Below are 25749 nucleotides of genomic sequence, written 5' to 3'. Positions count from 1 at the left end.
AACAAGGATGCATCAGCAACGTTGGCGTAGCGAGGATTTGGCTTGCTGATGCCTGCACGGGCACGGGTGACCATGGGATGCTGTTGCAGATCAGGAGCATGAGCAGCTGGTGGCGGAGTGCATGGCATCGAGGGTGGAGCAGCAGGAGGGGCCGAGGCGAACGGCGTCGCGGACGGCCGTGGCGTGCGGCGCGCAGAAAGTGGCGAGGCCGTTGGCGTGGACCCGATCAGATCGGGAGCAGTTGGTGACGGTGAACCGGACGGTGTGGCGGCTCCGGAGGTAGGCGTCGCGGGAGGAACGGGAGCCGGTGCAGCAGGAAGCCGTGCTAGTGCGACGTGCACGGGGTCCGTTGGCGGCGGCGGCGGCATGGAAGCTGGCACTGGCGTCGATGGAGTAGCTGTCATCTGAGCAAATGGAAAGCAATCTTCATCAAAGTAAACATGCCGTGAGATGATTATTTTCCGTGTGTCCAGTGAGTAGCATCGGTAGCCTTTTTGGTTGGGAGGATAGCCGAGAAAAATGCAAGCCATCGAGCGTGGCGCAAGCTTGTGAGCACTGGTCGCGGAGAGGTTGGGAAAGCATAGGCATCCGAACACGCGTAGGTGGGAGAAGTCAGGTGGATGCCCGTAGAGAAGTTCATAGGGCGTGGAGAGGAGTTTGGGTTTGCACGGCCGGCGATTTATGAGGTAAGTCGCCGTCGTTAAGGCCTCAGCCCAAAAATGATATGGCAGTGATGCTTGAATGAGCAGCGAACGCATGGAGTCATTCAGAGTACACAAAATGCGCTCGGCCTTTCCATCCTGAGCTGAAGTGTATGGGCATGTGAACTGGTGAACCACACCGTGACGTGAGGAAAAATCACGAAGAGCATGGTTGCCGTATTCTTTGCCGTAATTGTGTGCGGACAAGGGCAAAAAAGGACTGAATGACATTTGCTACCTCTGATTTATGCTTGAGTAGATAGGTCCATACAAGATGAGTGTGGTCATCCAGCAAAACAAGATAAAATTGATATCCAGTAAAGCTAGGAACCGGTGAGGTCCATACATCACGAAAGTGCTCGTGAGAAGATCGGCTGCGTACGCGCCCGATCGCCCTTTCTTTTGTGGCGAATCATCGATTCAAAAACCGCTCCCCTCTCCGGTCGCCCCAGCACCTGCAGCAGCCAGCATGCATGCTTTTAGTGTGCGGCTGCTGAGTGCTGAGAACTGCAGCATCGGCGGAACAAAGCGTGGTGGAAGCCTCTGCGACGGGCCGGGGAGGACCGCCGGCCACCGGCGGAGTCGTCGGCGGCCCAGAGCGGTGGCTCGTGAACGGTTGCAAAGTTTCCAGCAGCCCTCCAGAGAGGAGAGGCCTGCATGCATGCTTGAGTTGATCCTCCGAAGGAAAGTGCGAGCGATCTCTGTCCGCTTCTCTCTGTAAAGCAAGTGATCGGCGCGCCACCGTACCATCATCATCACTGCCACGGCGGGGGTCAAAAGGAGCATCACCGATCTGCCGGAAACGGCATGGATCCATGTCTGCCCACTTAGCCGCTTTAATTAATTTGTCCTGTGCCTTCTCACTTGAGAGCCCGCGCTTTGCCCTGGATGCGGACGGTTAGGATGATGACTCGACGGCATGGGATCCAATGTCAGCAGCAGCAGGAGCGAGGACAAGGGTGCACGTCAGCACGTGCACGCGCGTAGCAATGGCGGATGAGATGGATTCCGGAAACATCGGTAAAAACTGTACAGGTACTTACGGCCTTGTTTTTTCTGGGTTGAAAATTCACAAGTGGCTCGCGAGCACCAGCGAAATTCTCCAGGGGAAAAAAAGCGTTAAAAGTTTCATTGTATAGTCGTATTATGCACGGCCGATCCTGTACTGTTGGTCTTAAAGGAAAAGAGCTGCGAAAGAGCAGGGACCGGCGCTCATCACTGTTCAGTTCAATTTAACTCGGCGCCTGCACGGCACGCGGGGGAGTGAATGGGTGCGCTACCACGCGCGGCCGCCCCATCGGCCCCACGTGCCGCGGCACGAGTAACTGCCGCCCTGCCTGCTCGCGCGCAGCGCCGCGGCTGCCGCACAGTGATCGCAGGCGCCCCTTGCCCCCCTTCACGTGCGCCCCGCGCACGGCCGCACGCAGCAGCGCCCCTTCCGCTGGCGCCGCCCGTTTCAAAACGCGCCGCGCTACTGTGCTTCGGATCCTCTCCCGCCCCTCCCCACCCCACCCCCCCTCCGCGCCCCGGCTCCGATTTCCAGTAGCAGCAGCCGCCGGAATCGGCGCTGCCCCGGCGCCGGAGCTCGGCGCCCTGGCGCACCTGCAGCCTGCCGCGGCAGCTCGTGCGGTTTCGGAACCGTTTGTCTCGGCGCGCTTCGTTCCGATGGATCGCCATTAATCTACCGCCGTCCTTGTCCGCTATGTCGCAGCTTGCCGCGGTGGAGATCCACTAGAGGATTTTCAGCTGACTCGAGCAAGAAGATCAGCTGAAAATCTTGCTATACATTAAAAAAAAATCGTGTTCGCTTTTTTTTTCTGAAATAAATCGTTCTCGGTCTTGGAACCGGATCTAGGTTGGTTCGTACGGCGATGCTTCGGCGCTCAGTCGCTCCACGTGTAGGATCTCCCATGCGTCGTCATCGAAGTGCGAAACCGATCGGTGTTGAGATGAATGGCCGCCCTGCAGCAGGAGCAGGTACCCTACCGGATTCAGGCAGGGCACGCGCGCTCATCAATTCTCCCACAGACGGAGCAAGAGGGAGGGGAGGGACGGAAAAAATGGGTCCTTGATCAGGTACTTAAATAAATGCCTTTCCCGTGCCGCAGGGGGTGCCCGGCTGCTGCCACTGGCAATGGGCAGCGAGCTGCGAGCACCTTCGTGCTGGCACGCGAATTAACCGCGGTCAGCAATCCGTGATCAATGGTTAGTGGCTAGTAATTGCCAGTAAATTATTGGTACGCTGAAACTTACTAGAAGAAATGAACCAGGGGCACATGGCTAACATTTAAACAAGAGCAAGCTAAACCGCTAGATTACTAGTAGATACACATAAGATTCCCAGCCACAAGAACGACCCGCAGCAGACAGACGCTAACACGACTGACGACAACGACGACGACGGAGTTGAGGAAACAAACTGGACACCTAGACAGACTGCGCCATTGAACTGCGGTGGCAGCAGAGGCGCGCGCTTCAGGTGGGCACGCAGCCTCAGCAGTCACCAACACATGGCGCCATCGACACGGCAAACTACACTGGTACTAGCTAGCTAGCGACTGATCACCAGCAGCCGGACGGCGCCGGCAGGCGCCCGACGGCGTCCCGCGGGACGATCAGATGTCCACGGCGATGTCCGCCGCGGGCGCCGGCGCCGGCGCGGCTGGGGCCTCGGCGGGGGCGGCGGCGGCGGCGGACGCGGCCGCGGCGCCGGCGCCGGCGAGGCCGAGCAGCATGTGGCGCACGCCGCGGGCGTACTCGAGCAGGCGGTCGACGGCGGGGATGGTCTCGCGGACCTCGTCCAGGGCCTCGAAGTCGCGCAGCCAGGCGTGGAAGAGCGGGAACGCGTCGGCGTCCACGAGGCGCACCCCGGTCACCTCCTCGAACACGGCGAGCCAGTAGGAGCCGCACCCCAGGACGACGTCCAGGAGGCCCACCTCGTCGCCGCCGAAGAAGCGCCGGCCCTTGAACGCGCCGTCGCGGAGCTCCGCCTCGATCAGGGCAAGGTTCTCGTGCACCTGGCGCACCGCAGCCTCCTGGTCCTCCCCCATCGACGCGAACACTGCGCCCACCGCCGGCCCGAGCTGCATATCGCAAAAGAGAACAAGAACCGCACGTACGCGTCAGCCATATTTCATCACACGCGCAGACAAGACGCCACACGTGTATGTCCCAGCCTTGAGAACCCAATCGACGCACCTTGTCGTCGGCGAAGTGGCACCAGAAGCGCGCGAGCGCGCGGTCGAAGGCGTCGGCGGGGAGGAGCGGGCGGGTCTCCGGCCAGGCGTCGTCGAGGTACTGCAGGATGATGACGGACTCCGGGAGCGCGCGGCCGCCGTGGACGAGCACGGGCACCTTCTTGTACACGGGGTTGTGGCGCAGCAGCTCGTTGCTCTTGCTCCCGAGGTCCTCCTCCGCGTACTCAAACTCCAGCCCCTTGAGCCGCAGCGCCAGCTGCACGCGGTGCGTGTACGAGCTCGCCCACGACCCAAACAGCTTCAGTGGCGCCGCCTGGCTCGCATTCTCCGGCGTCTTCTCCATGGCTCGCCGCGCGCTCTGAGCTCTCTGAGCTGCTCGCTCCTGCTGGACCCTACCTCTCGAGATCAAGATGCTTCCTTTCCTCTTTGAGTAGCAGCTAGTAATGGTGGTGGTGTGCAGTGAGCTCGGTTTTGCTGCGTGGCTTGGAGCTCCGGTGGACGGGTTTATATAAAGCCGGAGACGGTGAGCCAGGGCCCACGTGAAAGTGGGGCGAAGTGCCGCGTTGGGCCATGGGAACCCTAGGCGAGGCGTGCGTCCGGGATGGGCCGAGCAGGCTTCCAGGGCACGGCACACCGGCTCGCCGTGGACTTCGTACTCACTGGGGAAGTGTGAAACTGTGAACTTCGAATTACTTTACTTGTTGAGCTGCTTTGTGTACGCTGGTAAAAATGTTTGTTCTCACTGGTCGAGCTGGAAGCCATCGCCGACCGGACGATCTCCTTTTCCTCGCAGCTCTGGCTGATTTGCTTCTGGATTACCGAGCAGTCGTTGAAAAAGGAGAAGGACACGATTACCGAGGAGGAGGGTTCGCTCTCGACTTGTTCCCCCAATGCTTTGGCTTGCGGAACAATCCGGCCAGGCTGTACTACCAGCAGCAGTTCCTCGTAACGGGAGTGGAGGTTTCACCGTGTGGTAATGAACCCGGGTCACTCGTGGCGTGAAGAGTGACGGCGACTGTGAAACACGCAAACAAATCCTGGTTAGTAGTTGTAGGTACTGATCTGCAATCCCGGTCAAAGCACTTGAACAAAGTCTCCGAGGCCTTGATCCGTGCGCCTGACTAAACCTTCATGTTCTTTCACGACCAAACCCGGCAGCGAGGAGGAATCTTGCGGCGTGCGTTTTGACCGGCGACCGCCTTCGTGCACCGGCGCATGCACGCAAATATGCAACGCAGCCCAGAATAAACCCGGCCGGCCAGATGCGTCTACCGCCGGGATCACCGGTCGCACTCTGTTTCAGTTTACATCGTGTGATCGTGCCGCTGATCCTAAAAAGTAAAAAACAAATCGTGCGCCACTATTTTTTTTGGTTTTGCGACTGGGATGCAGCGTCACGTTGCGTCGGGTACTGACCGATCGATCAATTCCGTGCCCGCAAGTCTACTGTGAGCGCACAGGCAGCGAGCGTACGCTGTTGGATCGGACGTCGAACAGCCGGGGAAGGGCGGCGGCGGGGAGAGGAGGCAGGACCGACGGATGAGGGAAAGCAACAGTGGCCGCCGCCTGCCCGGCCGGCCGGATGGACGGCTCGACCAAAAGCACCCGGCTCCGCCGAACAGTTCCCATCACTGCGTTTTTACTGTCACAAGTGGTGGCGGCCAGTACTGATCGGCCGGCATGCAGCGGCGCGCCTCTGCCTTTCCTCGCGTGGCTGGCACGGCACCGGCCTATCCCCGCGCCCACCCATGCCTCCCGGCCCGCCCGGCGAGCCACGAACGAGCGTTTCACTTTCACTGCGACCCTGCCGGCCGCCGGCGCCGCGCCGAGTTACCGCGTGCGGCCGCCGGGCCGGGCGGCAGGCGGCGGCTGTCAGCTAGCTGAGGTGAAAGCTCGTCGCTGGACGGCGCATGGCTCGCTGCACGTTCCCTTTGTTGGGTTGGAGCGGAATTTTATGGCTCGGCGGGGGCAAAGGCCGCGTGACACGTCCTTGTCCGCGCTGCGGTGCTTTTATCGACCGGGCAAGCGAGCGCGTGCATGGAAAGGAGGTTCAGGCGTCAGGAATCAGGATCGGAAGCCCGGCTGACGGCTCGAACCGGAGGGCACTCATCAGGTACTGCCTTCCTTTGTACCAGCTAGCTCTACGTGACGTGTCCTCGTCGACCCCGGCTGGAGTGGACAAAAGATCTTGGTGCCTCACACTAGCTGCTAATGATGCTGTGGAGGCGCGGACCCCGCTGGCTCGCTGCCGATCCGACGGCGCAGAGAGGTTTCGGCCTCGCGCTGTGCTGCGAGATGCATACGCAAGCAGAGGGCGCTCGATGGCGCCGTGCCCACACCCACACGCCATTCTCTGCTGCCGGAACCCAGTCGTCCCGTCATGTGGGTGCGCGCTCGTGTGAGGCGTGCCGTGTCGCGGCCGGCGGCCGCCCAGGGGGAGCACGAGAGAAGGCGGGTGCTCCGAGTCAGAGAGAGGCAGGCTCCGTCGTCGCCGTCCTCGACGCGGAGCAGTGAAGCCGCTGCGATACGATACGATGCTGCTTGAGACCTTGCCCGCGCGGGTCCACCTGCCAGCTGCGACCTTGCATGAACTTGTGGGTAGATAGAATGCGGATTCATCCGGTGGCGCGATGACAACTCGTGGTCCTCGTGTGCTGAGATGTACTCTCCATCGATACGCAGGCGAGCTCTTTGGATGAAAGCCGGCGTGGGATAACGGGGGATCGATTTCTCTGTCCAGCTCCTTTTAATCTCTCTTTTTTAACATCCGGTGGCTGACTCGGCTTTTTTTTTTATTACCATCCTGCCGCACTGTCTCATGAGCTCTCTTGTTTCTCTTTATGTCCCTGGCAAGCTGGCTCTACGTGGTAGCGGTTTGATTTTGGGAAACACGCACGTGTTTTATTTCGCCTTGCTCATTCTCGAAGCTCATGGTTGTGTTTCTCTTTGTAAATCAGCATTCGTGACGGTGGTGCGCATGCTTCGGCGTCGTGCGTAGCATGGTTCCATTTTTTTTTCTATCTTAATATAGACCTACGCATTTCTAGTGCATACACTGTGTGAGAAACTACCTCTAGTACCAGGCAAACGGTACGGTCAGTACTATTTGCCTCACGTAGAGCTTTCTTACCATCCCACCTATACGTCATCCCACCTATACGTCATATGTGACTGGGTGAGAAATACATTCCTTTTTGAAGTACCGTGGAAGACCATTCAGTACCGGGCCAAACACACCGGCCGGTACTTTTTAGGGGTAAAATATCACCATTTAGTACTGATGGTGCCATTGATCGGTATTAAATATCCGTGCTATTTTAGTACCGGACCAAAACACCAGTTGGTACTAAAATACGATATTTAGTACCGGACTGGTGTCTTGGCCCGGTACTAAAATGATTCCGGAAGCTTTCAAATTTGGATCTTAACCGAAGGGACCAAAGCTCATTTTTAGCAGTGATATGTGGTAAGAAAATCCTCGAAGCCATTGTCTCCTTTCCTTCAATAAATACTCGTTCATTTTCAGAAACAGGAATTAATTCCTGTTCTTGATTATGTATCGTGAAGGTTTCTAGATTTGTATTTAAGACAACCAGTTCTAATTTTTAATCTTCTAGTTCGATACTTTCACTATACTATGTCGACATCGTTTTCTATTAATTTAAAATTTTAATTATCGTATGCAATAGTTTGGCATAAAATATTGAAGCGGTTCTTCCAAAATTCTAAACCTACTCTTTTCGAATTGTTGATCTATTTTATAAAAAATATTGAATGTGATATTTCAGAATGTCCAATCTACTCCATTTTTTAATATAGCTTTCAAAATATTTTTAACACAAAATTTCAAAATGTTGATCTATGTTTTCAAAAATATCAAATGTAGTATTTTTTTCAAATGTTCATTATTTTTAAAAGATTGAATCTAGTCTCTTAAAATGCTGACCTCAAGTGTGGTAATGTTAAATCTAGTTTCTCAAACCATTGAACAAAAAGCATAATGGCAGAAACAATCGATAATAATAGTTTGATAATAAAGCTTTGAAATACGATACTGAAATAAAAAAACGTACCTTTAAGGAGGGGTGTGGTGGGCTGGCCGTTTGGCTCTGGGGCTCTGAAGGGCTTTTCGCGTGGTGGCCCGCGAGTGGTAGTGTGGTGGGCTGTCCGATGTGGAAGCTGTTTTCTGGGCCTGTGCGATATGAGCATATTTCTTCTGGAAGCACGCCGCCGGCCGCCCCTAACCCCCTCAGCCGCCGCACGGCCTTGCCCCCATCCACGATTTTCCCCAATGCTGGCTGCCGTCCGCCGCCGCATCCTCCCCCTCCCGGTCGGCGCCCTCGCCGCCGCCTTCTCCTCCCCCGCAGCCGCCGACGACCCTGCGGTCTCCTACCTGATCTCCCGCTGCGGCCTCTCCCCCGCAGCCGCGGCTCGCGCGGCGCCCTCCACCCGCCTGGCCTCCCCGGGCGCTGCCGAGCAGGCGGACGCCGTCCTCGCCCTTCTCCGCCGCTACGGCTTTTCGGATGCCCACATCTCGGCCACCGTCCGCAAGTTACCCATCGTGCTCGTCTCCGACCCGGCCAAGACGCTGCAGCCCAAGCTCGACTTCTTGGCCTCCGTCGGCGTCTCCGCGCCGCTCCTGCCGCGCCTCATCGCGCTGAGCCCTATCCTCCTCCACCGCAGCGTCCAGGACCACCTGGCCCCGTTGTTCGCGGCCCTCCGCGAGGTGCTTGGCGGCTCCGACGACCGCGTCATCACCGTGCTCCGCCAGATGCCCTTCATCGCCCGCTGCCAGCCGAAGGTCAGTCTCCTCCGCGTGGTGCCTCTCCTCCGCGACGTCCACGGCCTGTCCGCCGACCAGGTAGCCACCCTCGTCGCACTCCAGCCCGCCGTCATCATGCAGAGCCCCGACCGCATCAACGAGATCGTCGCCGCGGCCAGACGCGTCGGCGTTGAGCCCGGGAGCCCCATGTTCGCGTACGTCTTCGCCATCTTCTCCAAGATGAAGGCCGCCACGCTGCAGAGCAAGATCGCACTGTTCCGGCGCCTCGGCTTCGACGACGACAGCATCACTCACATGATCCGGTGGTACCCGGCCTCGATGGCGACCTCCGAGAAGAAGATCTCGGAGATCGTCGGGTTCCTGACCGGCAAGGCGGGGCTGAGCCTGGAGGACATCGTGGCCTACCCGACCATGCTCGTGCGGAGCCTGGGGGCCCACTCCCGGAGGTGCGCTGTGTTTGCCGTGCTGAGGAGGGCGGGGAAGCGGTCAGGGCAGTACCGGCTGCCCGTGGCGCTCGTGTCCACCGAGGCGCGGTTCCTTCAGGTGTACGTGCTGCCGCACGCCGACGAGCTCCCCGATGTGCTCCGGGCAATGAAAGGCGAGATCCCGTTCGAGGGATTCGATGGGTCGAAGGAGAAACGTTTGCGGGCAAGGAAGAAGAAGATGAGCGCGTGACGCATCGGCGGCCGTGTTAGCATGATGATTGCTGTTGACTGTTGGTTAGCCTGTTGATTTGCCAAGGTTTAGCATTGTTCTGATTTCTGAAGATTTTGCATTGGGATTAAAGGTTGCCAAGGAGAAGAATGGCGATGCCACCAGCTTACTTACTTTGATGAGATGCAAACATTCAAGAAATTAGTGGTATTTTTCTGTTACAGGCTTACAGCTTTTACTAGCAATCCGGTGTCTTGATGCCCCTCAATACCTGTGTAATGGTAAATGTTTGCAGTTCAGGTTCAGTCATTAGGATGTTCACTAATCACTAAATCGATGTAGAGTTATTGATCGGGTAACTAGGTTCAAAAAAAGAAAGGGGAAGAATGCTTGTTCTTGTTCAGTTAAATGGATGTGTGATGTGTCATGAGTTGAAGCGACTTTGTTCCTGATATGCCGAGCTTTCTCCGGACCTGTGAATCCAGAATACTAGATGGCTAATCTGCATCACCAGCACCCAGGTCGATTTCTGAAATCTTCAGAGCTAATCTCCATCAGCGCACTGCAGGACTAGCAGCGGCCTCTTGGCAGTGGCTCACCTCCTCTGAGCTGTTAGTTATGGGCTCAGAGGGCCCATCTTTGTTTGGAAATGTACAAGGTAGCCCACCAAATCGTTGCTTCCTCACTCGAAGGAAAACGCACGCATGCCAGGGAGGATGCTTTTTGGAGGAAGCTATGGAATACCAAATGTCCGGGAAAGGTTAAAGGGAATGGAGGAAGCATGGAACATCTTACATCTCTTTCAGTGTGATGATGATGCAGGCATATGAACTTCAGAGTTGCCGGAGAAGGCGCCAAAGGCCAGTAGTGACCACGTCCTGCCCCTGAGGTTCTGAAAACTAACACTGAAGACGGTGCTTTTACTAAGGAATACCAAAAAACCAACACTGATCCTTCATCATCAGAGATCGTAGCGGTGAAGCAGTCGACGCTGGAGGTGGTAATGCAAAGCACCTCCTGGATGGCTGGATGCATTTCCATGCAGAAGTGATGGCAAGTCTGCAAAGGCATTAGAGCGGCTAGTGAAAGGGGAATTCAGCGGGTGGTGCTGGAAACAGACTCAATGCTGTCGTTTGTTGAAATCTGCGCTGGAGGGCATGAACTTCACACTAGCACGAATGGGAGGAATGGTCGTTGAAAGGAAGGGTCTCATAGCTGCTAGCTTTACCACCCTTTTCAGTTGTACTTTGTCCTCGTGATTGTAACAGGCTCCCTAGCGGCATTGGGCTGTAAATGCCACTGTAATTCCCTCCTAGTGGGACGGAGCGCCGGTAAGCGTGGAGGATTTGGTGGGCAGCGGCATTGTTGTGTCAATGGTTTAATGAAATTCATTCCACTAAAGTACATGTAACTCAAATCTATTGTTTCTGAAAAAACACATCATAGACATAGATTTATACTCATCCTTTTTTTTTGAAAACTATACCCATCCTATGAATGCATGGTTACACGCATACACACACTACTGACCCTACGACGCCTCTGAAAACTATGTCAGTAGATAATTTTGAGATTCACGAAGTTATCGGTGTCGACACGCGCATTGCTTGCTATCTCAATTCAATAGGACATTATACAGCCATACAATAAACCATCACATTTTTTGAAAAGCCCCGTTATTCCATAAACCACATTAAGCATGTCCTAATAAACCATCATATTTTTTCAAAAGCCCCGTTATTCCAGCCGTAATTCCATAAACCACACTAAGCATGTCCTAACAATCTCACTAAATTCTACGTACGTAAAATTCCAGACAACACAATCACTGGAAAAAATTGTTCTTCCTAGAAAGAAATTGTAGGAGTAAGTTTTTTCTAGTAATATGGAAAAACACGCACGTAAAATTGAGGTTTATTACCGATTCGCATAAAAGAAAACAAAGTATTATTACGATGCCGTAGCACCAGATTACTACGGTGCTGTCACCGAAACCTTGTTAAACCTAACAATGAGGGGGCATCTGTTCATCGCTCTCTGCGATTTGAATTCGTCCAATCGTAGAGCCAAGCGCCCCCGCTTTCCCTGCCTTCTCCGGCTCCTCCGTCGCCTCCGCCGCGCTGCCGCTAGTCACTCTTGTCACCGCACCGCCGCTAGTCACTCTCGTTGCCGCACCGTCGGCCACCGCCCACCCGATATCCAACCCTAGTTGGAGCGCCGCCCTGCCTCCGCCACCAGCCGAACCGTCACCACCGCCCCGACCTCCTCCTCTAGAGCCGGTGGCCATTGAAACTCCGGAAATCTGACACCCTAAGCTCTGCCGTCTTTAAGGCCGGTGGCCATTGGAACCCCGGAAATCCGAAATCCTAAGCTCCGTCGTCTTGACCACTACCCCTGCCGCCGGTGACCTCGCCAGCGGCCGCTAGCTCTACCTCCCACCCCTCGTCGGCGGTTGCTCCACCCACTTCCCTCTCCTATCCCTACCTCGCCGACGGCCGCTCCTCCCACTTCCCTCCCCTCTCCCTAGCTTGCCGACGGCCGCTCCACCCACTTCCCTCACCCCACTTCTACGACAGCTCGTCTCCCACCCGCGTGCGTGAGGAATAGATTTCCCCAGCAATGCGGCGTTGATTGTCCAGTGCCACCGCACGAAACGACAAGCCAACCAAGATATATAGGTGCGATGATGTATTTGTTAATCGTAACGGGGCAGAACTCCACTCCGCCACTAACTAGACACATCACGCACGAAACCCCTTGTCGCAAGACACCACCCAAGAACCCATGAGCTTTTGCTTGGGAGCGGCATCGATCGCGTCCCGGCAGCTGGAAGATTGGGCTCTCCCAACGCCGAGACGAGCTCGAGCGCACCACAAGCGAGAGAGCGCTCCCGCAGGCCGTCGGCTCTGCCGACAGGGCACCGATATGGATGGCGCTGTGCTGTGCGTCGATTCGTCGTGCAGTTTGTTTTCTAACTGTTTGGTATGGTCAATGATGCGTGCAGCGCAGTTACGTTTATGGTGGAAGTTCCATGAAATGAGAAAAAGAAGTTTAGCTTTCCTTTTCAAAAAAAGAAAAAGAAAAGAAAGAAAGAAAGAAAATCTTAGCGAGCAGGGCAGAGGGGATGATGAGCTTCCTGAAACTACGAAGCATCGATCAGGGCTGCGCGTTGGCAGCAGGTCGGCCGGCGGTTGGGCTTTCCCACCAGACGAGACTGATGTTCGGTGACATGCCCTTTTCAGTTTCCCGGCGACGAATTGGCTATAGGCTCGTTGCGTATAATCGACAGCTCGGCGCCGCTGCCGACTGACCACCAAATATATCGCCGGGTTTATCAACGCTCTACTCTCAGCACGGATTGCGTCGCAGCTGCGTACGTTTCGTTTCCGACCTTCCCGTTGGTTCCTCCTCCCAAGTCCCAACACGGCACATGTTGTCGGAGTGCCCACGGCGGGCCGGCGCGCGAGTGGCGACAGCCGATGGAGCGTGGCGTCCTCCGGCGTGGACGTGGTGGCGCCCGCGCGCGCCCCGGCGGGATCCGATGCCGCCTCGATCGAGCTCCTGTCGCAGAAGGGATCTCATCTCTTGCCTGGCCCGCGTGGTGCATCCACAAGGCTTCGTGTACATAGAAGGGGTATTTGTTTCCAAGCGTACTAATTAAAAACGATTAAATATAAAATAGTTATAAAACTAATTATACGGATGGAGGCTAATTCGCGAGACGAATCTATCAGATCTAATTAATCCATCATTAGCATATTAAGTTTAATAGATTCATCTCATAAATTAGTCCCCTCCGTGCAATTAGTTTTATAATTAATCTATATTTAATATTTCTAATTAGTAACTTAAACGGATAGGAACTAAAGTTTATTTTGTGGAACCAAACCCTGCTGAATCAGCTGAGAAGGAAGATGCTGCTACTCGCTTATCCTCGTAGCTGGCGTTGTGTTTGGATGCTTGCGTAGCAGAAGATATACGTGACCTGCAGATTCCATTTTATTTGTTGGGACGCATGATTGCAGGGCTTGCAACAATGCAACTTGCCAGGAACCGTGAATTGATACATCCGGGTCCGGGAGAGGTGGGACTGAACTGAAAGGAGATTAGATAGCGGATGAGATCGACCGGCAGATGCATGCCTGCACCACGCGGCACGCAAAGGCGGGACGAGAAAATGATCCGAGAGCTAATCAGCTGGCCATAAGCTCGCCTGACTATTCCTAGCTGCAACTTGCCACCTTTCGATGGTCTACGGGGTATGATGGAGTCAACTGATTTTCAAGTAACCAAACTGCTATTTGTCATGGATATGTGCAGACCACTTGCCCACTCCAGCTTCTGAGCAAGGGCGTGCAGAACTAAACTTGCTGAAACTGAAGATTAAAAAGAGTAGGATAAAAGCATCTCCAGCAGATTACTCATCCCTCTCTTAAATAAAAAATTATTCTTTTAGTAATGGAAGATGCAGATGCTACAATAGATTATGAATTCTATCGCTAATAATAAAATATTTTCGGTGACCGCCAAATCATATACCTCTCTTACTCAAATATAGAGGATTCCTCCCTCCACCCTATCCATTAAGTAATCTGCTGTAGCACTGACTACGAAAATAAAAAAGTGTTATTGGTAATGGAAAGAGAGAATATATAGGGTAAAAGAGATATGTAATCTGTTGAATATGCTCTAATGTAGTAAAAAAGGTATGTCATAGTTGTAAAAAAAAAGATATGGTCGTACCTTGCCACCGTGCTCCTCCACCACTGGGGAAATTATAATGTGTTTTGGCATTGCTTTATGCACGATTTATCCTTTCCGACCTTGAGACACTTAAGTAGGGATGAAAACGGTTGGTGAAAGGCTTCGTTACTCTTACTTTCACATTTTTTTCATCGAAAACAAAAACGATACGATATTATCGGAAACGAAAACAACATCGGTATTACGGTAATTTCGGAAACAAAAATATAGATCGAGAAGTCATCAATAATAATCGAAACCTCTCGAAACGATATTTCAAAAACATTAAATATATCAAACCATAGAGCACAACTCTAACCATATAACTTGATACACTTCATGCACAAGTACTGATGGTTAAGATGTTACTCCAAGGATCCATCCATCCATGACATGTATCTCATTTCATAATAATAAAAATTTAAATATTAATCCCACCATCTAAGAAACTATTTATAGTCCTATGAATTCAGATTGCTAGATTGTGATTTAGGGTTAGAACAAATCAGTCATGACTCTCTAAAAATATATATAGCAGGGGGTGCTGGTATTGTACGTGAATATGGTATTTCTATCACTAAAATACGGTAGAATACTCTGCAAATACGATAGTTCTCGATGTTTAAATATCGGAGGATGCTCAAATCATTTTCATTTTCACTTTCCTATTATTTTACTATTTTTTTTGTTTTCTAATAATTATTTTCAGTTTCTTTATCCTTAAAAGTCAATAAAATCTCGAAAACGATTCTCAAAAATTAAAAATTACCATTTTCATTTTCATCCCTACGCTTAAGGTTCTGTTTGGATACCTTGGGCTAAACTTTAGCTCAAGGGCTAAAGATTAGCCTCTCAAATGAAGGACTAAAGTTTAGATACTTTTGCTGTTTGGTTCCAAGGTCTAAAGTTTAGACTAGGATATTGAAAAGACACTTTTTACCCCTAATTATGGCGGGTAGATAAAGAGAGAGGGGGGTGGGCGGGAGGGTAGGGTGTGTCTTTTGCCCATCATGTACCACTTTTAGATCCTTTTAGCATATTTTGAAGGAGCTAATGGTTTAATGCGGTTTAAACTTTAGACATGCACTTTTAGACCACTTGTTTGGTTCTTCAAAGTCTAAAACTGAACTAAAAGTGCAGGTCTAATCTTTAAATCATAGGAACCAAACAGATCCTAAGTCGTAGGATTTTTTTTTCCTGTCACTTATGATCCAGGACGTTGAAGTCATTGGTGGGCAATATGATTTGGCAGGCAAACAACCTGAATACCTGATCTAGCTTTGGCCAGGCAATAGTTCTTATGCTATTCACGGCGCCTCACACACTTCAGCACCTTGTCTGTAGCCATCACGTGGCAGCACAGTGCCAACACGCTCGACTGGTGGACCAACATAACCACTATACACCTACATTCCTCGCAAAAGAAGTGAGAAGTCTTGCTCTTCTAATTAGCTGGGAAGTGTGGAAGGAGAGGAACTCCAGAACTTGCCACCGTTGCGACACGATCTCCCTTTTGGTGAAGATAAAAAACGACGTGACGGCTTGGATTTCTATGGACGTAAAAGATCTACCGTCCTTATTAGCTCAAGATTAGTTGGTCACTTGCTCTTTTATCGGCTAATCCGGTTGTAATCTCCTCCTTTATTAATGAAATAGGCACAATCTTATGCATGCTCGTTCAAAATAAATCACTATATATGAATTCATTATAGATTTCATGATGTTTACTGTTATTTTATCATTGCTATATATCTCCTTTTAGTTTTATTTCCTGCATGGGCCCAAGATTTTTATCTTGTGAGAACATATGGGCCCTAGCTTTTCTTGACACACGTGCGCACGCATAGGCACGACGGCGGGCGCTCAGGCCCCGACCATCATCGTCTTCGCCTCTCTTACCGCTACAACAAAAAAGGGCGACAGAAGGGCGATTCCGTTTCCAGCGTCGATTCCGCTGCATCCTCTTTGCCTCCGGTGGCCATTTCGACATTGGAGGTGGAGATGAGGCGGGGGGTCGATTGTTAGATGGCTGCCGGCTCTTTTGCTCATCTGGAGAGACGTTGGAGGGGGTGGTTGCGGCGGATCCGATGGCGGCAGGGGCGGATCTAGGGGGTGGGCCGGGTGGGCCCCGACCCACCCTAAGATTTGGTCCAAGCACCTTTATTCTAGATTTTTCTCATATATGCCCTTATATATTACTAATAGAAAAATAATTACTAATTATTTTCTTACATACAACAATAAAAAATTAATTGAGAAGATGAAAAGTGGGAAATTAGAATTTTTTATAAGACTATATTGACTTATTCACTAAAATATCTAAAAAATCTAAAAATGTTCTATTGGGCCACCCTAACTAGAAATCCTAGATTTGCCACTGGGTAGCGGTTACGGAGAAACTGGACCTCCTTCCTTCCGTGACGATCCATGGAGAATAAAGCGTGCTCTCGTCGGAACTGAAGTCCTCATAGGTGCTCTAGTTCTTGATGAGGTCCCGTATGGTCCCTCCCTCGGTTTCGTTGGTACCGCCATAATCTTTTGGAGGTATGTCTACCAACTTGTGAAATCGAGTTGGTTTTTCCGACGATGCGATGGCTGCTTGCTGCTGGCCATCTTGTTAGGCATGTGTGCTCAGCGGATAAAAAGCTTGTTGGTGCTGCCGGTATGCTGCTCTTGGCGCCGTTTAAAACCTTCAAAGTTTCTTCGTCGGGAGGATGGTCGGCTTGAATGTGACTGTTCCTGCCGCAACGAGGACGACTGGGAGAAGCTTGCAAGGATCTGAATGTATTTTTTTCTTTAAGAGGTGTCGTTGTAAGTGGTAAGTGTGTTGGGTTGTAAACCAGAAACATTTATGAATACAAACTCGGTTTCTAAAAAAAAATTTGACACACAAAATGCACAGAATCCCCATTTGCACCCGTACTCCGTGTGAAACTGCCGTTTCTTCGGAATCACGCGCACCACGTCCAAGGGCCAAACCCGTCATCCAAATTCCAACCCGGCAGCCAGCGCCCACCCCTTCAAAATTCAAATTCCAAAAGGCCAAGCAACGGGCCCCTTGGCAGCCGACGGCCGAACCGCCCGATCCCCGCGTCGGACGTCTGAGATCTCCCTGCGCGCGTCCTTGGAGGGAAACGGGAAAACCCCACGCGCCGTCCGATCCAGTGACCTAGCCCCACCGCCGCTATAAAACACGCGCCCCCATTTCGCCTCCCCTCTCCCTCAACAGCACGCACCCACGCTCTCCCCGAGTCCCCGATCGCAACCTCTTCCCCTCCCCCAGGGTTACCCCGATCCGATCGCTTTCCCCCCCAAGGTAATGCTGCAATCGAATCCCTGTTCCCCAAATTTCTTCGGGTCCCTGATTTTTTCCTGAATCTCGTCGGTTCCTTTTTGGTTTGGGTTCGCTTCGTTTTGGGGATTTTGGGGGGAATTTAACCCTGGATTTTTTTTTCTGTCTCCTCTTCTTCGCGCGTTGATCCGTGCGGCGTTTGCAGGCGAGAGGAAGATGAGGGAGATCCTGCACATCCAGGGCGGGCAGTGCGGGAACCAGATCGGCTCCAAGTTCTGGGAGGTGGTGTGCGACGAGCACGGCATCGACCCGACGGGGCGGTACGTGGGGACGTCGGACCTGCAGCTGGAGCGCGCCAACGTCTACTACAACGAGGCGTCGTGCGGCCGCTACGTGCCGCGCGCCGTGCTCATGGACCTGGAGCCCGGCACCATGGACGCCGTCCGCACGGGGCCCTACGGACAGATCTTCCGCCCCGACAACTTCGTCTTCGGCCAGTCCGGCGCCGGCAACAACTGGGCCAAGGGCCACTACACCGAGGGCGCGGAGCTCATCGACTCTGTCCTCGACGTCGTCCGCAAGGAGGCCGAGAACTGCGACTGCCTCCAGGGTATCCATCTCTTCTCTTCCGAATTCCCATCATCTCGTGGGTTCTGAATCTCTGACGCGCTGTTCTGGGTGTGTGCTGTCAGGTTTCCAGGTCTGCCACTCGCTGGGCGGAGGCACGGGCTCCGGCATGGGCACCCTGCTCATATCCAAGATCAGGGAGGAGTACCCGGACCGGATGATGCTGACCTTCTCCGTCTTCCCGTCCCCCAAAGTGTCGGACACCGTGGTCGAGCCCTACAACGCCACGCTCTCCGTCCACCAGCTCGTGGAGAACGCCGATGAGTGCATGGTGCTGGACAACGAGGCGCTATACGACATCTGCTTCCGCACTCTGAAGCTGACCACTCCTAGCTGTAAGCTGATCTGCTCCACTAAGTTTTACTGCCTCGTCTGCTGATATTTACAGTTTGATTACCTCACCTGGTTCTAAATTGCATTATGTGACTGTTGAAAAGTGAGCTTTGTTAATTGTTATGTGCTTGTGGTGCTTTGAATTATGATCCAACTCACTAGTTATCTTGGTCATGCTTTGCGATTGAAATGAATGAAATCTTTGTCTTACTAGTGGCATTTGCTTTTAGTGATTGGAACCTACTGTCAGAAATGTTGTTAGTATTGTGGAACCCAGTCCTGAACTATTTAGGTTGTTGAACTACAGGTCTTGATGGAAGCCAAATTACTGTTGAAATGTTGCATACAGTTATGTTGGTTATTGTGAACAGCTTATCATCAGCAAGCTACAATATTGGTCTCAAGTTAATTATTTTGCATGTATGACTGAAAGCTAAAGGGGAGTTGGATGCTAAATTGATAAACGTAGTCAGAATGCTAGATAGACGTGATTCCAACGTCCGCGTAATTTTATATGTTTCTGAGCTTTGTGCAACTCTATACTCAAATAGTTTGGTTACTGTATCCGCCTATAGAAGTAGATGGTGATTGGGGTTCTGGGTTTGTTGCAGTGCCGTGAGCTATGTTGCAACTTGCTAGTAATCTTGTGTCTCGAGTGCTCTTTGTGCTTAAAACAAAAGGAAAAAAATGTTAGCTGTCGAAATTAGTTGCAAATTCTGCTAACATTCCAAGTTCATCTGTAATAAGTTCAATTCTGTGTATGCATTGTTGGATGGTGAAGGGGTGGCATTGCTTTCCTATTGCTGAGTTGTAAACCTGTCAAAGTGTTAGATATAGGAGACAGGCTGTACTCGTTTTGGTGTATCATTCCCTATATATTCAGTTGTCTAATTTGTAAATCTGGCAGTTCAAAATCATATGAAAACTATTCTATCATGTGCTTAACTGATGAACCACATGCATTTGAGCAGTGGCTGTAAGCCTGTAAAACAAGCCTTTATGCAGCTTCAGGCGCAATCACAATTGTTTAGAATGTCTAGTTTCTTTTTCCTGGAATCTTACTACGCTTTGTGTATAATTTATTTTGATGGAATCAAACTGATCCTGGTCATATCTTTATTATACTTTTCTTTTATTCATCTATTATGTTGATCAAACTGCCTAATATGCATGAACTTGTACTCCTTTGCTGTTCAACACTTACTGATGTGAATATTGATTTTGTCGGCAGTTGGTGATCTGAACCACCTGATCAGTGCCACCATGAGTGGTGTCACCTGCTGCCTTCGCTTCCCAGGGCAGCTGAACTCCGACCTCCGCAAGCTTGCTGTCAACCTGATCCCTTTCCCACGCCTGCACTTCTTCATGGTGGGCTTCGCGCCACTCACCTCGCGTGGCTCCCAGCAGTACCGCTCCCTCACCGTCCCCGAGCTGACCCAGCAGATGTGGGACTCCAAGAACATGATGTGCGCTGCGGACCCACGCCACGGCCGCTACCTGACGGCCTCGGCCATGTTCCGGGGTAAGATGAGCACCAAGGAGGTGGACGAGCAGATGATCAACGTGCAGAACAAGAACTCGTCCTACTTCGTGGAATGGATCCCTAACAACGTCAAGTCGAGCGTGTGCGACATCCCTCCGCGTGGCCTCTCCATGTCCTCCACCTTCGTTGGCAACTCCACCTCGATCCAGGAGATGTTCCGGCGGGTGAGCGAGCAGTTCACGGCCATGTTCAGAAGGAAGGCCTTTTTGCATTGGTACACAGGTGAGGGCATGGACGAGATGGAGTTTACCGAGGCCGAGAGCAACATGAACGACCTCGTCTCCGAGTACCAGCAGTACCAGGACGCGACCGCCGACGAGGAGGCTGATTATGAGGATGAGGAGGCTGCGGCAGAGTGAGGCGGCCCGCTGCCATCAGTTGGCGCAATGATATTTGCCTTGGGCTTTCTTTGAATCGCCTGTCTATGTATGGAGTGTTTATCCTTGATGCTACTGCCACTAGTACCTGCCTCAACTTATGCAGCTTCTCTTGCATGATGCTCCTATCTTTTGGTGCTTGGTTTGTACGCCATGGCATATGTCGAGTGGCCTGTAAACAGGGCAAGAGTATCTTGTTGCCGTTTGTGCGACGATGAGTTCTGTATGATTGCCCTAAAAGACTGGAAATCGAATGCTCAAGTGAGATGCTGTTTCTGAATGTTTTTTTTCCCAGTAATTGATTTAGTTTGCTCGTGCAATCTATCGGTCAATCCAGTAGAACTAAATCGGCAAAGGTCATGTTGAATAACGAGTGCTTCAACCAGAATATGCGACAATCACACACATGGCATCAATTTGAAGTGAAAAGGTATCCTTTTCATGTGAGTAAAGACCATATCAACCTGTACACTACAAACCGAAAACGTGACCAAGAATTGAAGCATGTTGTTTCTCTAGACCATGTAGAGGAACGAAACGAGTTCTCATCAAATTAGCCACTCACAACAGCGAAAACGCATGACAACAGCGAGGGCACAATTTTACCACCTTTGCCTATCAACTCATGTCCCCACAAGTTGTCATAATATGGAAACTATAATCTACTAAAAGATAGTGCCCCACTCAACTAATTCTCAAACTATCTGATCAAAATCTCTAATTGTAGAGTCCACTGACTTTGCAATGACTTCGGCCCATGGTCCTTTTTCTGGCTGGGCTTGTTGTCAAATGGCCCGCCGGCCCACCCTTTGAAACAAGTGACAAATCGTCGGAAAGTAATTGATTTTATTTATACCTATAGTTAGCCACGGACTTCTAGGTTGATGGGGGGTTGAGAAACATGTTAATTACTTCCAAAAGGCTGCGACAAAACAAGAATGAGATTTGTCCTCGCGACCCTACAAGAATATGAGGAGGTAACATGTTTTTCATGTCTCCGGAGACTAATATATCATTATTTTCACAATAATCAAGTAAGCAAACATAATTTGTTAAGCCTTAGCCGGTTACAGACATGACCCAAATTTAGTCGATTGTGCCTTGGTACGATTTGTCCTCTGCCAACCTTCGACACAGCTGCCGTAGTAAAATCCATCCATCCCGCACCCACGATTCAGTCACGTTCTTTTCCACCCTGTTGGCACGTTCCGAGAAGAAGCACCGGGTATGTTTGGTAGGGTTCAGACTCTTTAAAAAATAACTTCGGCTCTAGTTTCTCTGGTGAAGCGGCTTCTCTGATGGAGCTCAAGCTGTTTTAGAAAAATATTTGGTAAAACGGTTTCATCTAATTGTTAAAATAAATAAAAAGTATGAAATAATTATAATATCCTTCTTTTTTATTTTTCATTCTTCTCATTTATTCTCTTTTCTTCCCTTCTCTCTCCATCTTATCCTTTCTTCCCTTCTTCCTTGATCCGAATCCTCCCCACCCCTCGACACCCGCGGGCCACGGCAAGCCGCCTCCTCTACCTCGAACCTGCGCTTCGGGTTAGCGCCAGCGGCCGCCGCCTCCTCCGCCATGGTTTGCCGCGCCGCACCGCGGGCCACGAGCTCCCACCGCCGCCTCCTCCGTTGTAGCCCTGCTGCCGCCCGGCCTCCCGCTCGCCACGCCCTGCCACGGGTCACGGGCTCCCACTGCCATCCGGCCTCTCGCTCCACCCCACCCTGTCGCGCCTCGAGCTTCCGCCGTCACCTAGCCTCCTGCAGCTGGCGTAGCTGGCCGGCCGCCACGAGGAGGCGCAGTGCGCGTGGGGCAAAGGTGGTATGCAAGATGGAGGAGCTGGAGGAGACACGCGGAGCCACGTTTTATGACTCCTCCTCCACCAAATTATTTTAGAGAGCGAAAATTTTGAGATTTTACTGCTAGAGCCGTATACGTGCACCCGTTTAGGAGTGACCCGGAATCGGTTTTGAAGTCGCTCCGGAGCCCTGCCAAATAGGGCACTGACACGCCAACGACCCAACTGCAGAGAGAGACACGTCTGCCTCATAAAACCCCCCGGCCCGGCCTCGCTCGCTCGGCTGCAGCTCGCGAAGTCGCCGCGCTCTCCCTCCCAACAGCAGCAGCCAGCAGGCCAGCCGCGCCCAACAAATCCAGCCGTCACCCGTGCGCGCAGCGGATCTCTCCCCACTCCTCTCATTATGGCGGCGGCACCGGCGGCGCGTCCCACCCTCGCGCTCCTCGCGTCCGCCTCGGCGTCGCTCGGGGCCGGGCGGCGCGCGTGGGCTCGCCTGGCCGTCTCCTCCTCCTCGGCGGGGCTGGCTCTCCCCAGGCTCCGCGGGCGCCGCGCGATCGCCGCCGCGGCCGGGGGCGCCGTGATGGGGAAGGCCGGCCCCGGCGCCGTCGAAGCCGACGCGGGGATGGACGCCGTGCAGCGGCGGCTCATGTTCGAGGATGAGTGAGTTGCCTCCGTCCCCCTTATCCCGTCAATTTCGCTAGTAGCGCTGGTCTGGTCAACTTGCGCGGCGCGGTGGTGTTTTTTTTTGCTTCTAGCTTGCCTGCACGCGAGATGCTTCCTCCTGTCGATAATCAGGGATAAAGCATCGAATCGCAAACTATTTCTCTCGAGTATTGGATGAAGCCTGACAGATTCAGGTTGCGATCGAGGCTGAGAAACAGTCGTCCAGTCTAATCGCTCCTTCGATTTCGTATGTCGTGACGTTTGTCAACTGACTGAAATTCCAAATTTCCATCGTAGGTGCATTTTAGTGGACGAACAGGACAATGTCGTCGGCCACGAGTCCAAGTATAACTGTACGTGACAACGTGTTAATCCATCTATCCCATTCAACTATGTGTGGTTGCGTTTTTCAAAGCACGACTTTGACATTGGTGCTGGCTATTGTTTTCTAATGGTACTTTGTTGGTACAAGTATCCCAATTTCCATGTTTGACTTGGACTAGTACTAATTAGTTCAGCAGGAACAATTTGCTTTCTATTGCTCTCTCACGTGTATATATGATTGAAGCCTGAGTTGTATTGATTTTTATTGTGGTTGTAGTCCCATCAAGATCAAGTATTATTAGGCCATTATGTTTGGCTTGTGTTCATTTGTTCATACTATTCTGTATGAAATCAGCGCCAAGTACAATTCTATGACGAGTAGCTGAAATCAGTGACCAACCAAAATTACTGTAGTACTAATCTCAGGGTCTAGATAGCTGAGTGAAGTACTTGCTCCTTTTTTATAAATAATATCACAAAGCCAATCCTGATATTTGGCAATGATTACCGCCATCAATACGATATAGATTCATTTTCAGAAATAGCATTAAACACAGTTGCAATTTGTTGTTGGTGAATTTGGCTAACACTATTTTCCAGACATTATAAACTTATGTGGAACTTCAACAGGACAGCATGGTTAATACCTTAGCAATACAAGCTACAATTTCAGTTTTAATAAGTGAATATTGATGATAACTTGTGAGTTGTGAACATCAACTGGAGTCCTAGTAGTGAAGTATCAGATTTTAGCTGTTATTGCATTTGTTTATTAATTATGCTCTCTCAATAATTGTAGGCCATCTCATGGAAAAGATAGAAACTGGACATGCGCTACACAGAGCTTTCAGTGTTTTCCTTTTCAACTCCAAATATGAGCTGCTACTTCAGGTATTTACTCTACACTAAATATGGTTGTCTGGCTTTAAGATGTTGTGTAAATTCCACTTTTCACCATGCACCCTTAATTCTTGATTGGGGTTCATCTTATTATATTTCCATTCAAGTAGGGTATGCAACATTTTGTTATTATGTTTGAACTTGGCGGTATATGCTTGAAAAAGAAAAAAGGAATTGGTGTGCATACAAAATGGGCTTAGGTACTTGACATTATTTTGAGTTGGGATGCCTCATAATTTGATATAGCTCATTGCCAGTAGAGGAGCCTGACTTAGATTGGTTCCTGATCAAGCTGGGGTTTGGATGTCTTGGCCCATATTAGTGCGCACTGTGTATTTTTGCATTTGCACGTATTCCAGCTTGGTATTATGGATAGCTTCAGCTTGAGTTCAACTTGAAATTGGAAACACGCTTAGTTTGTGTCCTGATAACTATATTGTGAGTGAATCCCAGATTTGATCGTACCATGCTTCTAGGGTCCCCTAAAGAGACAATATCTTTCCAGACATAGAATGGTCACAGTGAAGAGATCCCCTGAAGAATCACTCCTTTTTCTTTTCTTGAATGCTTCTTGCTTTTTTTATCCCCTGAAAGTTTCTGCTGGTGAGATAGTTCCCCCATGAAAGAACTATATAGATATAGTACATCACCAGCTTTTAGGATTTTGTTTCTTGAATCTAACATATCTTTCTGCTTTCTGATACAAATTTGCCTTGAGTTTCATTTGTGTCTAATCATATTTTCAACGGTTCCACACACTGCGAAGCAACAACTCAGAACACTGAACATGAATCATTCATTACCGGTTCTTCTGCCTTTGCTATTTCTGTGAACTGGCTTATCGTAAAGTATTTCCTAATCTTGTCACCACAGAAGGTATTGTAACATCATATTCTTTACAGCAAAGATCTGCAACAAAAGTGACATTTCCACTTGTATGGACGAACACTTGTTGTAGCCATCCTCTCTACCGTGAGTCAGAGTTGATTGAGGAAAATTGTCTAGGTACATATATCTGCCTTAAAGAGCGACGAACCAATCAATACTATCATGCGCACCATCCATATTGTTACTTGGACCTTACTGATTACCAGTCACAATCTTGTATTTCTGTTCAGGGGTGAGAAATGCAGCCCAGCGCAAGCTATTTGATGAATTGGGAATAGTGGCTGACGAATTACCACTTGACCAGTTCATTCCGCTTGGGAGAATGCTTTATAAGGCTCCTTCAGATGGAAAATGGGGCGAACATGAGTGTAAATACTTGAATGCCTGGTTTCCAGTTTTCATGCTATTTATTTCAGTTGTCTGTTGCTTTCTGCATGCTTGCAGACTTACCTTTTTAATAACTTGTTCCAGTGGATTACCTGCTGTTCATGGTTCGCGACGTGAAGCTCAACCCAAATCCTGAAGAAGTCGCGGACGTCAAGTACATGAACCGTGATCAGGTGAAGGAGCTGCTCAGGAAAGCAGACGCTGGGGAGGATGGTGTTAAGCTGTCCCCTTGGTTCAGGCTGGTGGTGGATAACTTCCTCATGGGCTGGTGGGATCATGTCGAGCAAGGGACCCTCCAGGAGGCCGCTGACATGAAAACCATCCATAAGTTGTAGACTAGATCACTCGGCACTTGTTTTCTCCGTTGAGAAATAGCAGCCGCTGTTGCTGTTGGCGCATGTTTTGTAATAGCCGTCATTTCGATGCAAATAATCCGTAAAGTAACAGTATAGTGTTCTTATACCCAAAATGGTAATGCAAACAGAAACTCGTGAAGAGTATGTAGATTTCTGCGTTTTTATTCGTAATAAGGATTGAA

General features: G+C 50.9%; 4 protein-coding genes across 4 annotated transcripts; 3 read left to right on the top strand and 1 right to left on the bottom strand.

The window, feature by feature from the left end:
- Window positions 1–2935: 2935 nt before the first annotated feature.
- LOC112887085 (glutathione transferase GST 23-like) lies at window positions 2936–4364 on the bottom strand. Its single transcript, XM_025953168.1, has 2 exons — window positions 3900–4364; window positions 2936–3784 (listed from the first exon to the last, which is right to left on the bottom strand). The coding sequence occupies exons 1-2, from the start codon at window positions 4239–4241 to the stop codon at window positions 3317–3319; spliced, it is 810 nt and encodes a 269-aa protein (XP_025808953.1). The 5' UTR covers window positions 4242–4364; the 3' UTR covers window positions 2936–3316.
- Window positions 4365–8119: 3755 nt separating this feature from the next.
- On the top strand, window positions 8120–9738 carry LOC112884096. The gene has a single exon (XM_025949422.1). It carries the CDS (start codon window positions 8190–8192, stop codon window positions 9354–9356), a length of 1167 nt encoding a protein of 388 aa, XP_025805207.1. The 5' UTR covers window positions 8120–8189; the 3' UTR covers window positions 9357–9738.
- Window positions 9739–17264: 7526 nt separating this feature from the next.
- On the top strand, window positions 17265–20530 carry LOC112884590 (tubulin beta-2 chain). Its single transcript, XM_025950024.1, has 4 exons — window positions 17265–17394; window positions 17576–17980; window positions 18063–18332; window positions 19562–20530. Exons 2-4 carry the CDS (start codon window positions 17587–17589, stop codon window positions 20230–20232), a joined length of 1335 nt encoding a protein of 444 aa, XP_025805809.1. The 5' UTR covers window positions 17265–17394; window positions 17576–17586; the 3' UTR covers window positions 20233–20530.
- Window positions 20531–22331: 1801 nt separating this feature from the next.
- On the top strand, window positions 22332–25749 carry LOC112884591 (isopentenyl-diphosphate Delta-isomerase I-like). Its single transcript, XM_025950025.1, has 6 exons — window positions 22332–22709; window positions 23010–23065; window positions 23836–23927; window positions 24839–24941; window positions 25055–25192; window positions 25296–25749. The coding sequence occupies exons 1-6, from the start codon at window positions 22453–22455 to the stop codon at window positions 25544–25546; spliced, it is 897 nt and encodes a 298-aa protein (XP_025805810.1). The 5' UTR covers window positions 22332–22452; the 3' UTR covers window positions 25547–25749.

Source organism: Panicum hallii, chromosome 3 (assembly GCF_002211085.1).
Source record: "Panicum hallii strain FIL2 chromosome 3, PHallii_v3.1, whole genome shotgun sequence".
In the NCBI taxonomy this organism is placed as follows: domain Eukaryota; kingdom Viridiplantae; phylum Streptophyta; class Magnoliopsida; order Poales; family Poaceae; genus Panicum; species Panicum hallii.
The sequence above is the reverse complement of the archived record's forward strand: the minus strand, read 5'-3'. Positions and strand labels throughout refer to the sequence as shown.

Bases quoted from the DNA above. Each gene is read 5' to 3' on its own strand.
- LOC112887085 (XM_025953168.1), bottom strand. From the start codon at position 4,241: ATGGAGAAGACGCCGGAGAATGCGAGCCAGGCGGCGCCACTGAAGCTG. The intron at 3,785-3,899 runs GTGCGTCGATTG...TGCGATATGCAG, and splicing joins GCCACTTCGCCGACGACAAG to CTCGGGCCGGCGGTGGGCGC.
- LOC112884096 (XM_025949422.1), top strand. From the start codon at position 8,190: ATGCTGGCTGCCGTCCGCCGCCGCATCCTCCCCCTCCCGGTCGGCGCC.
- LOC112884590 (XM_025950024.1), top strand. From the start codon at position 17,587: ATGAGGGAGATCCTGCACATCCAGGGCGGGCAGTGCGGGAACCAGATC. The intron at 17,981-18,062 runs GTATCCATCTCT...GTGTGCTGTCAG, and splicing joins GAACTGCGACTGCCTCCAGG to GTTTCCAGGTCTGCCACTCG. The intron at 18,333-19,561 runs GTAAGCTGATCT...TTTTGTCGGCAG, and splicing joins GAAGCTGACCACTCCTAGCT to TTGGTGATCTGAACCACCTG.
- LOC112884591 (XM_025950025.1), top strand. From the start codon at position 22,453: ATGGCGGCGGCACCGGCGGCGCGTCCCACCCTCGCGCTCCTCGCGTCC. The intron at 22,710-23,009 runs GTGAGTTGCCTC...TTTCCATCGTAG, and splicing joins CGGCTCATGTTCGAGGATGA to GTGCATTTTAGTGGACGAAC. The intron at 23,066-23,835 runs GTACGTGACAAC...CAATAATTGTAG, and splicing joins CCACGAGTCCAAGTATAACT to GCCATCTCATGGAAAAGATA.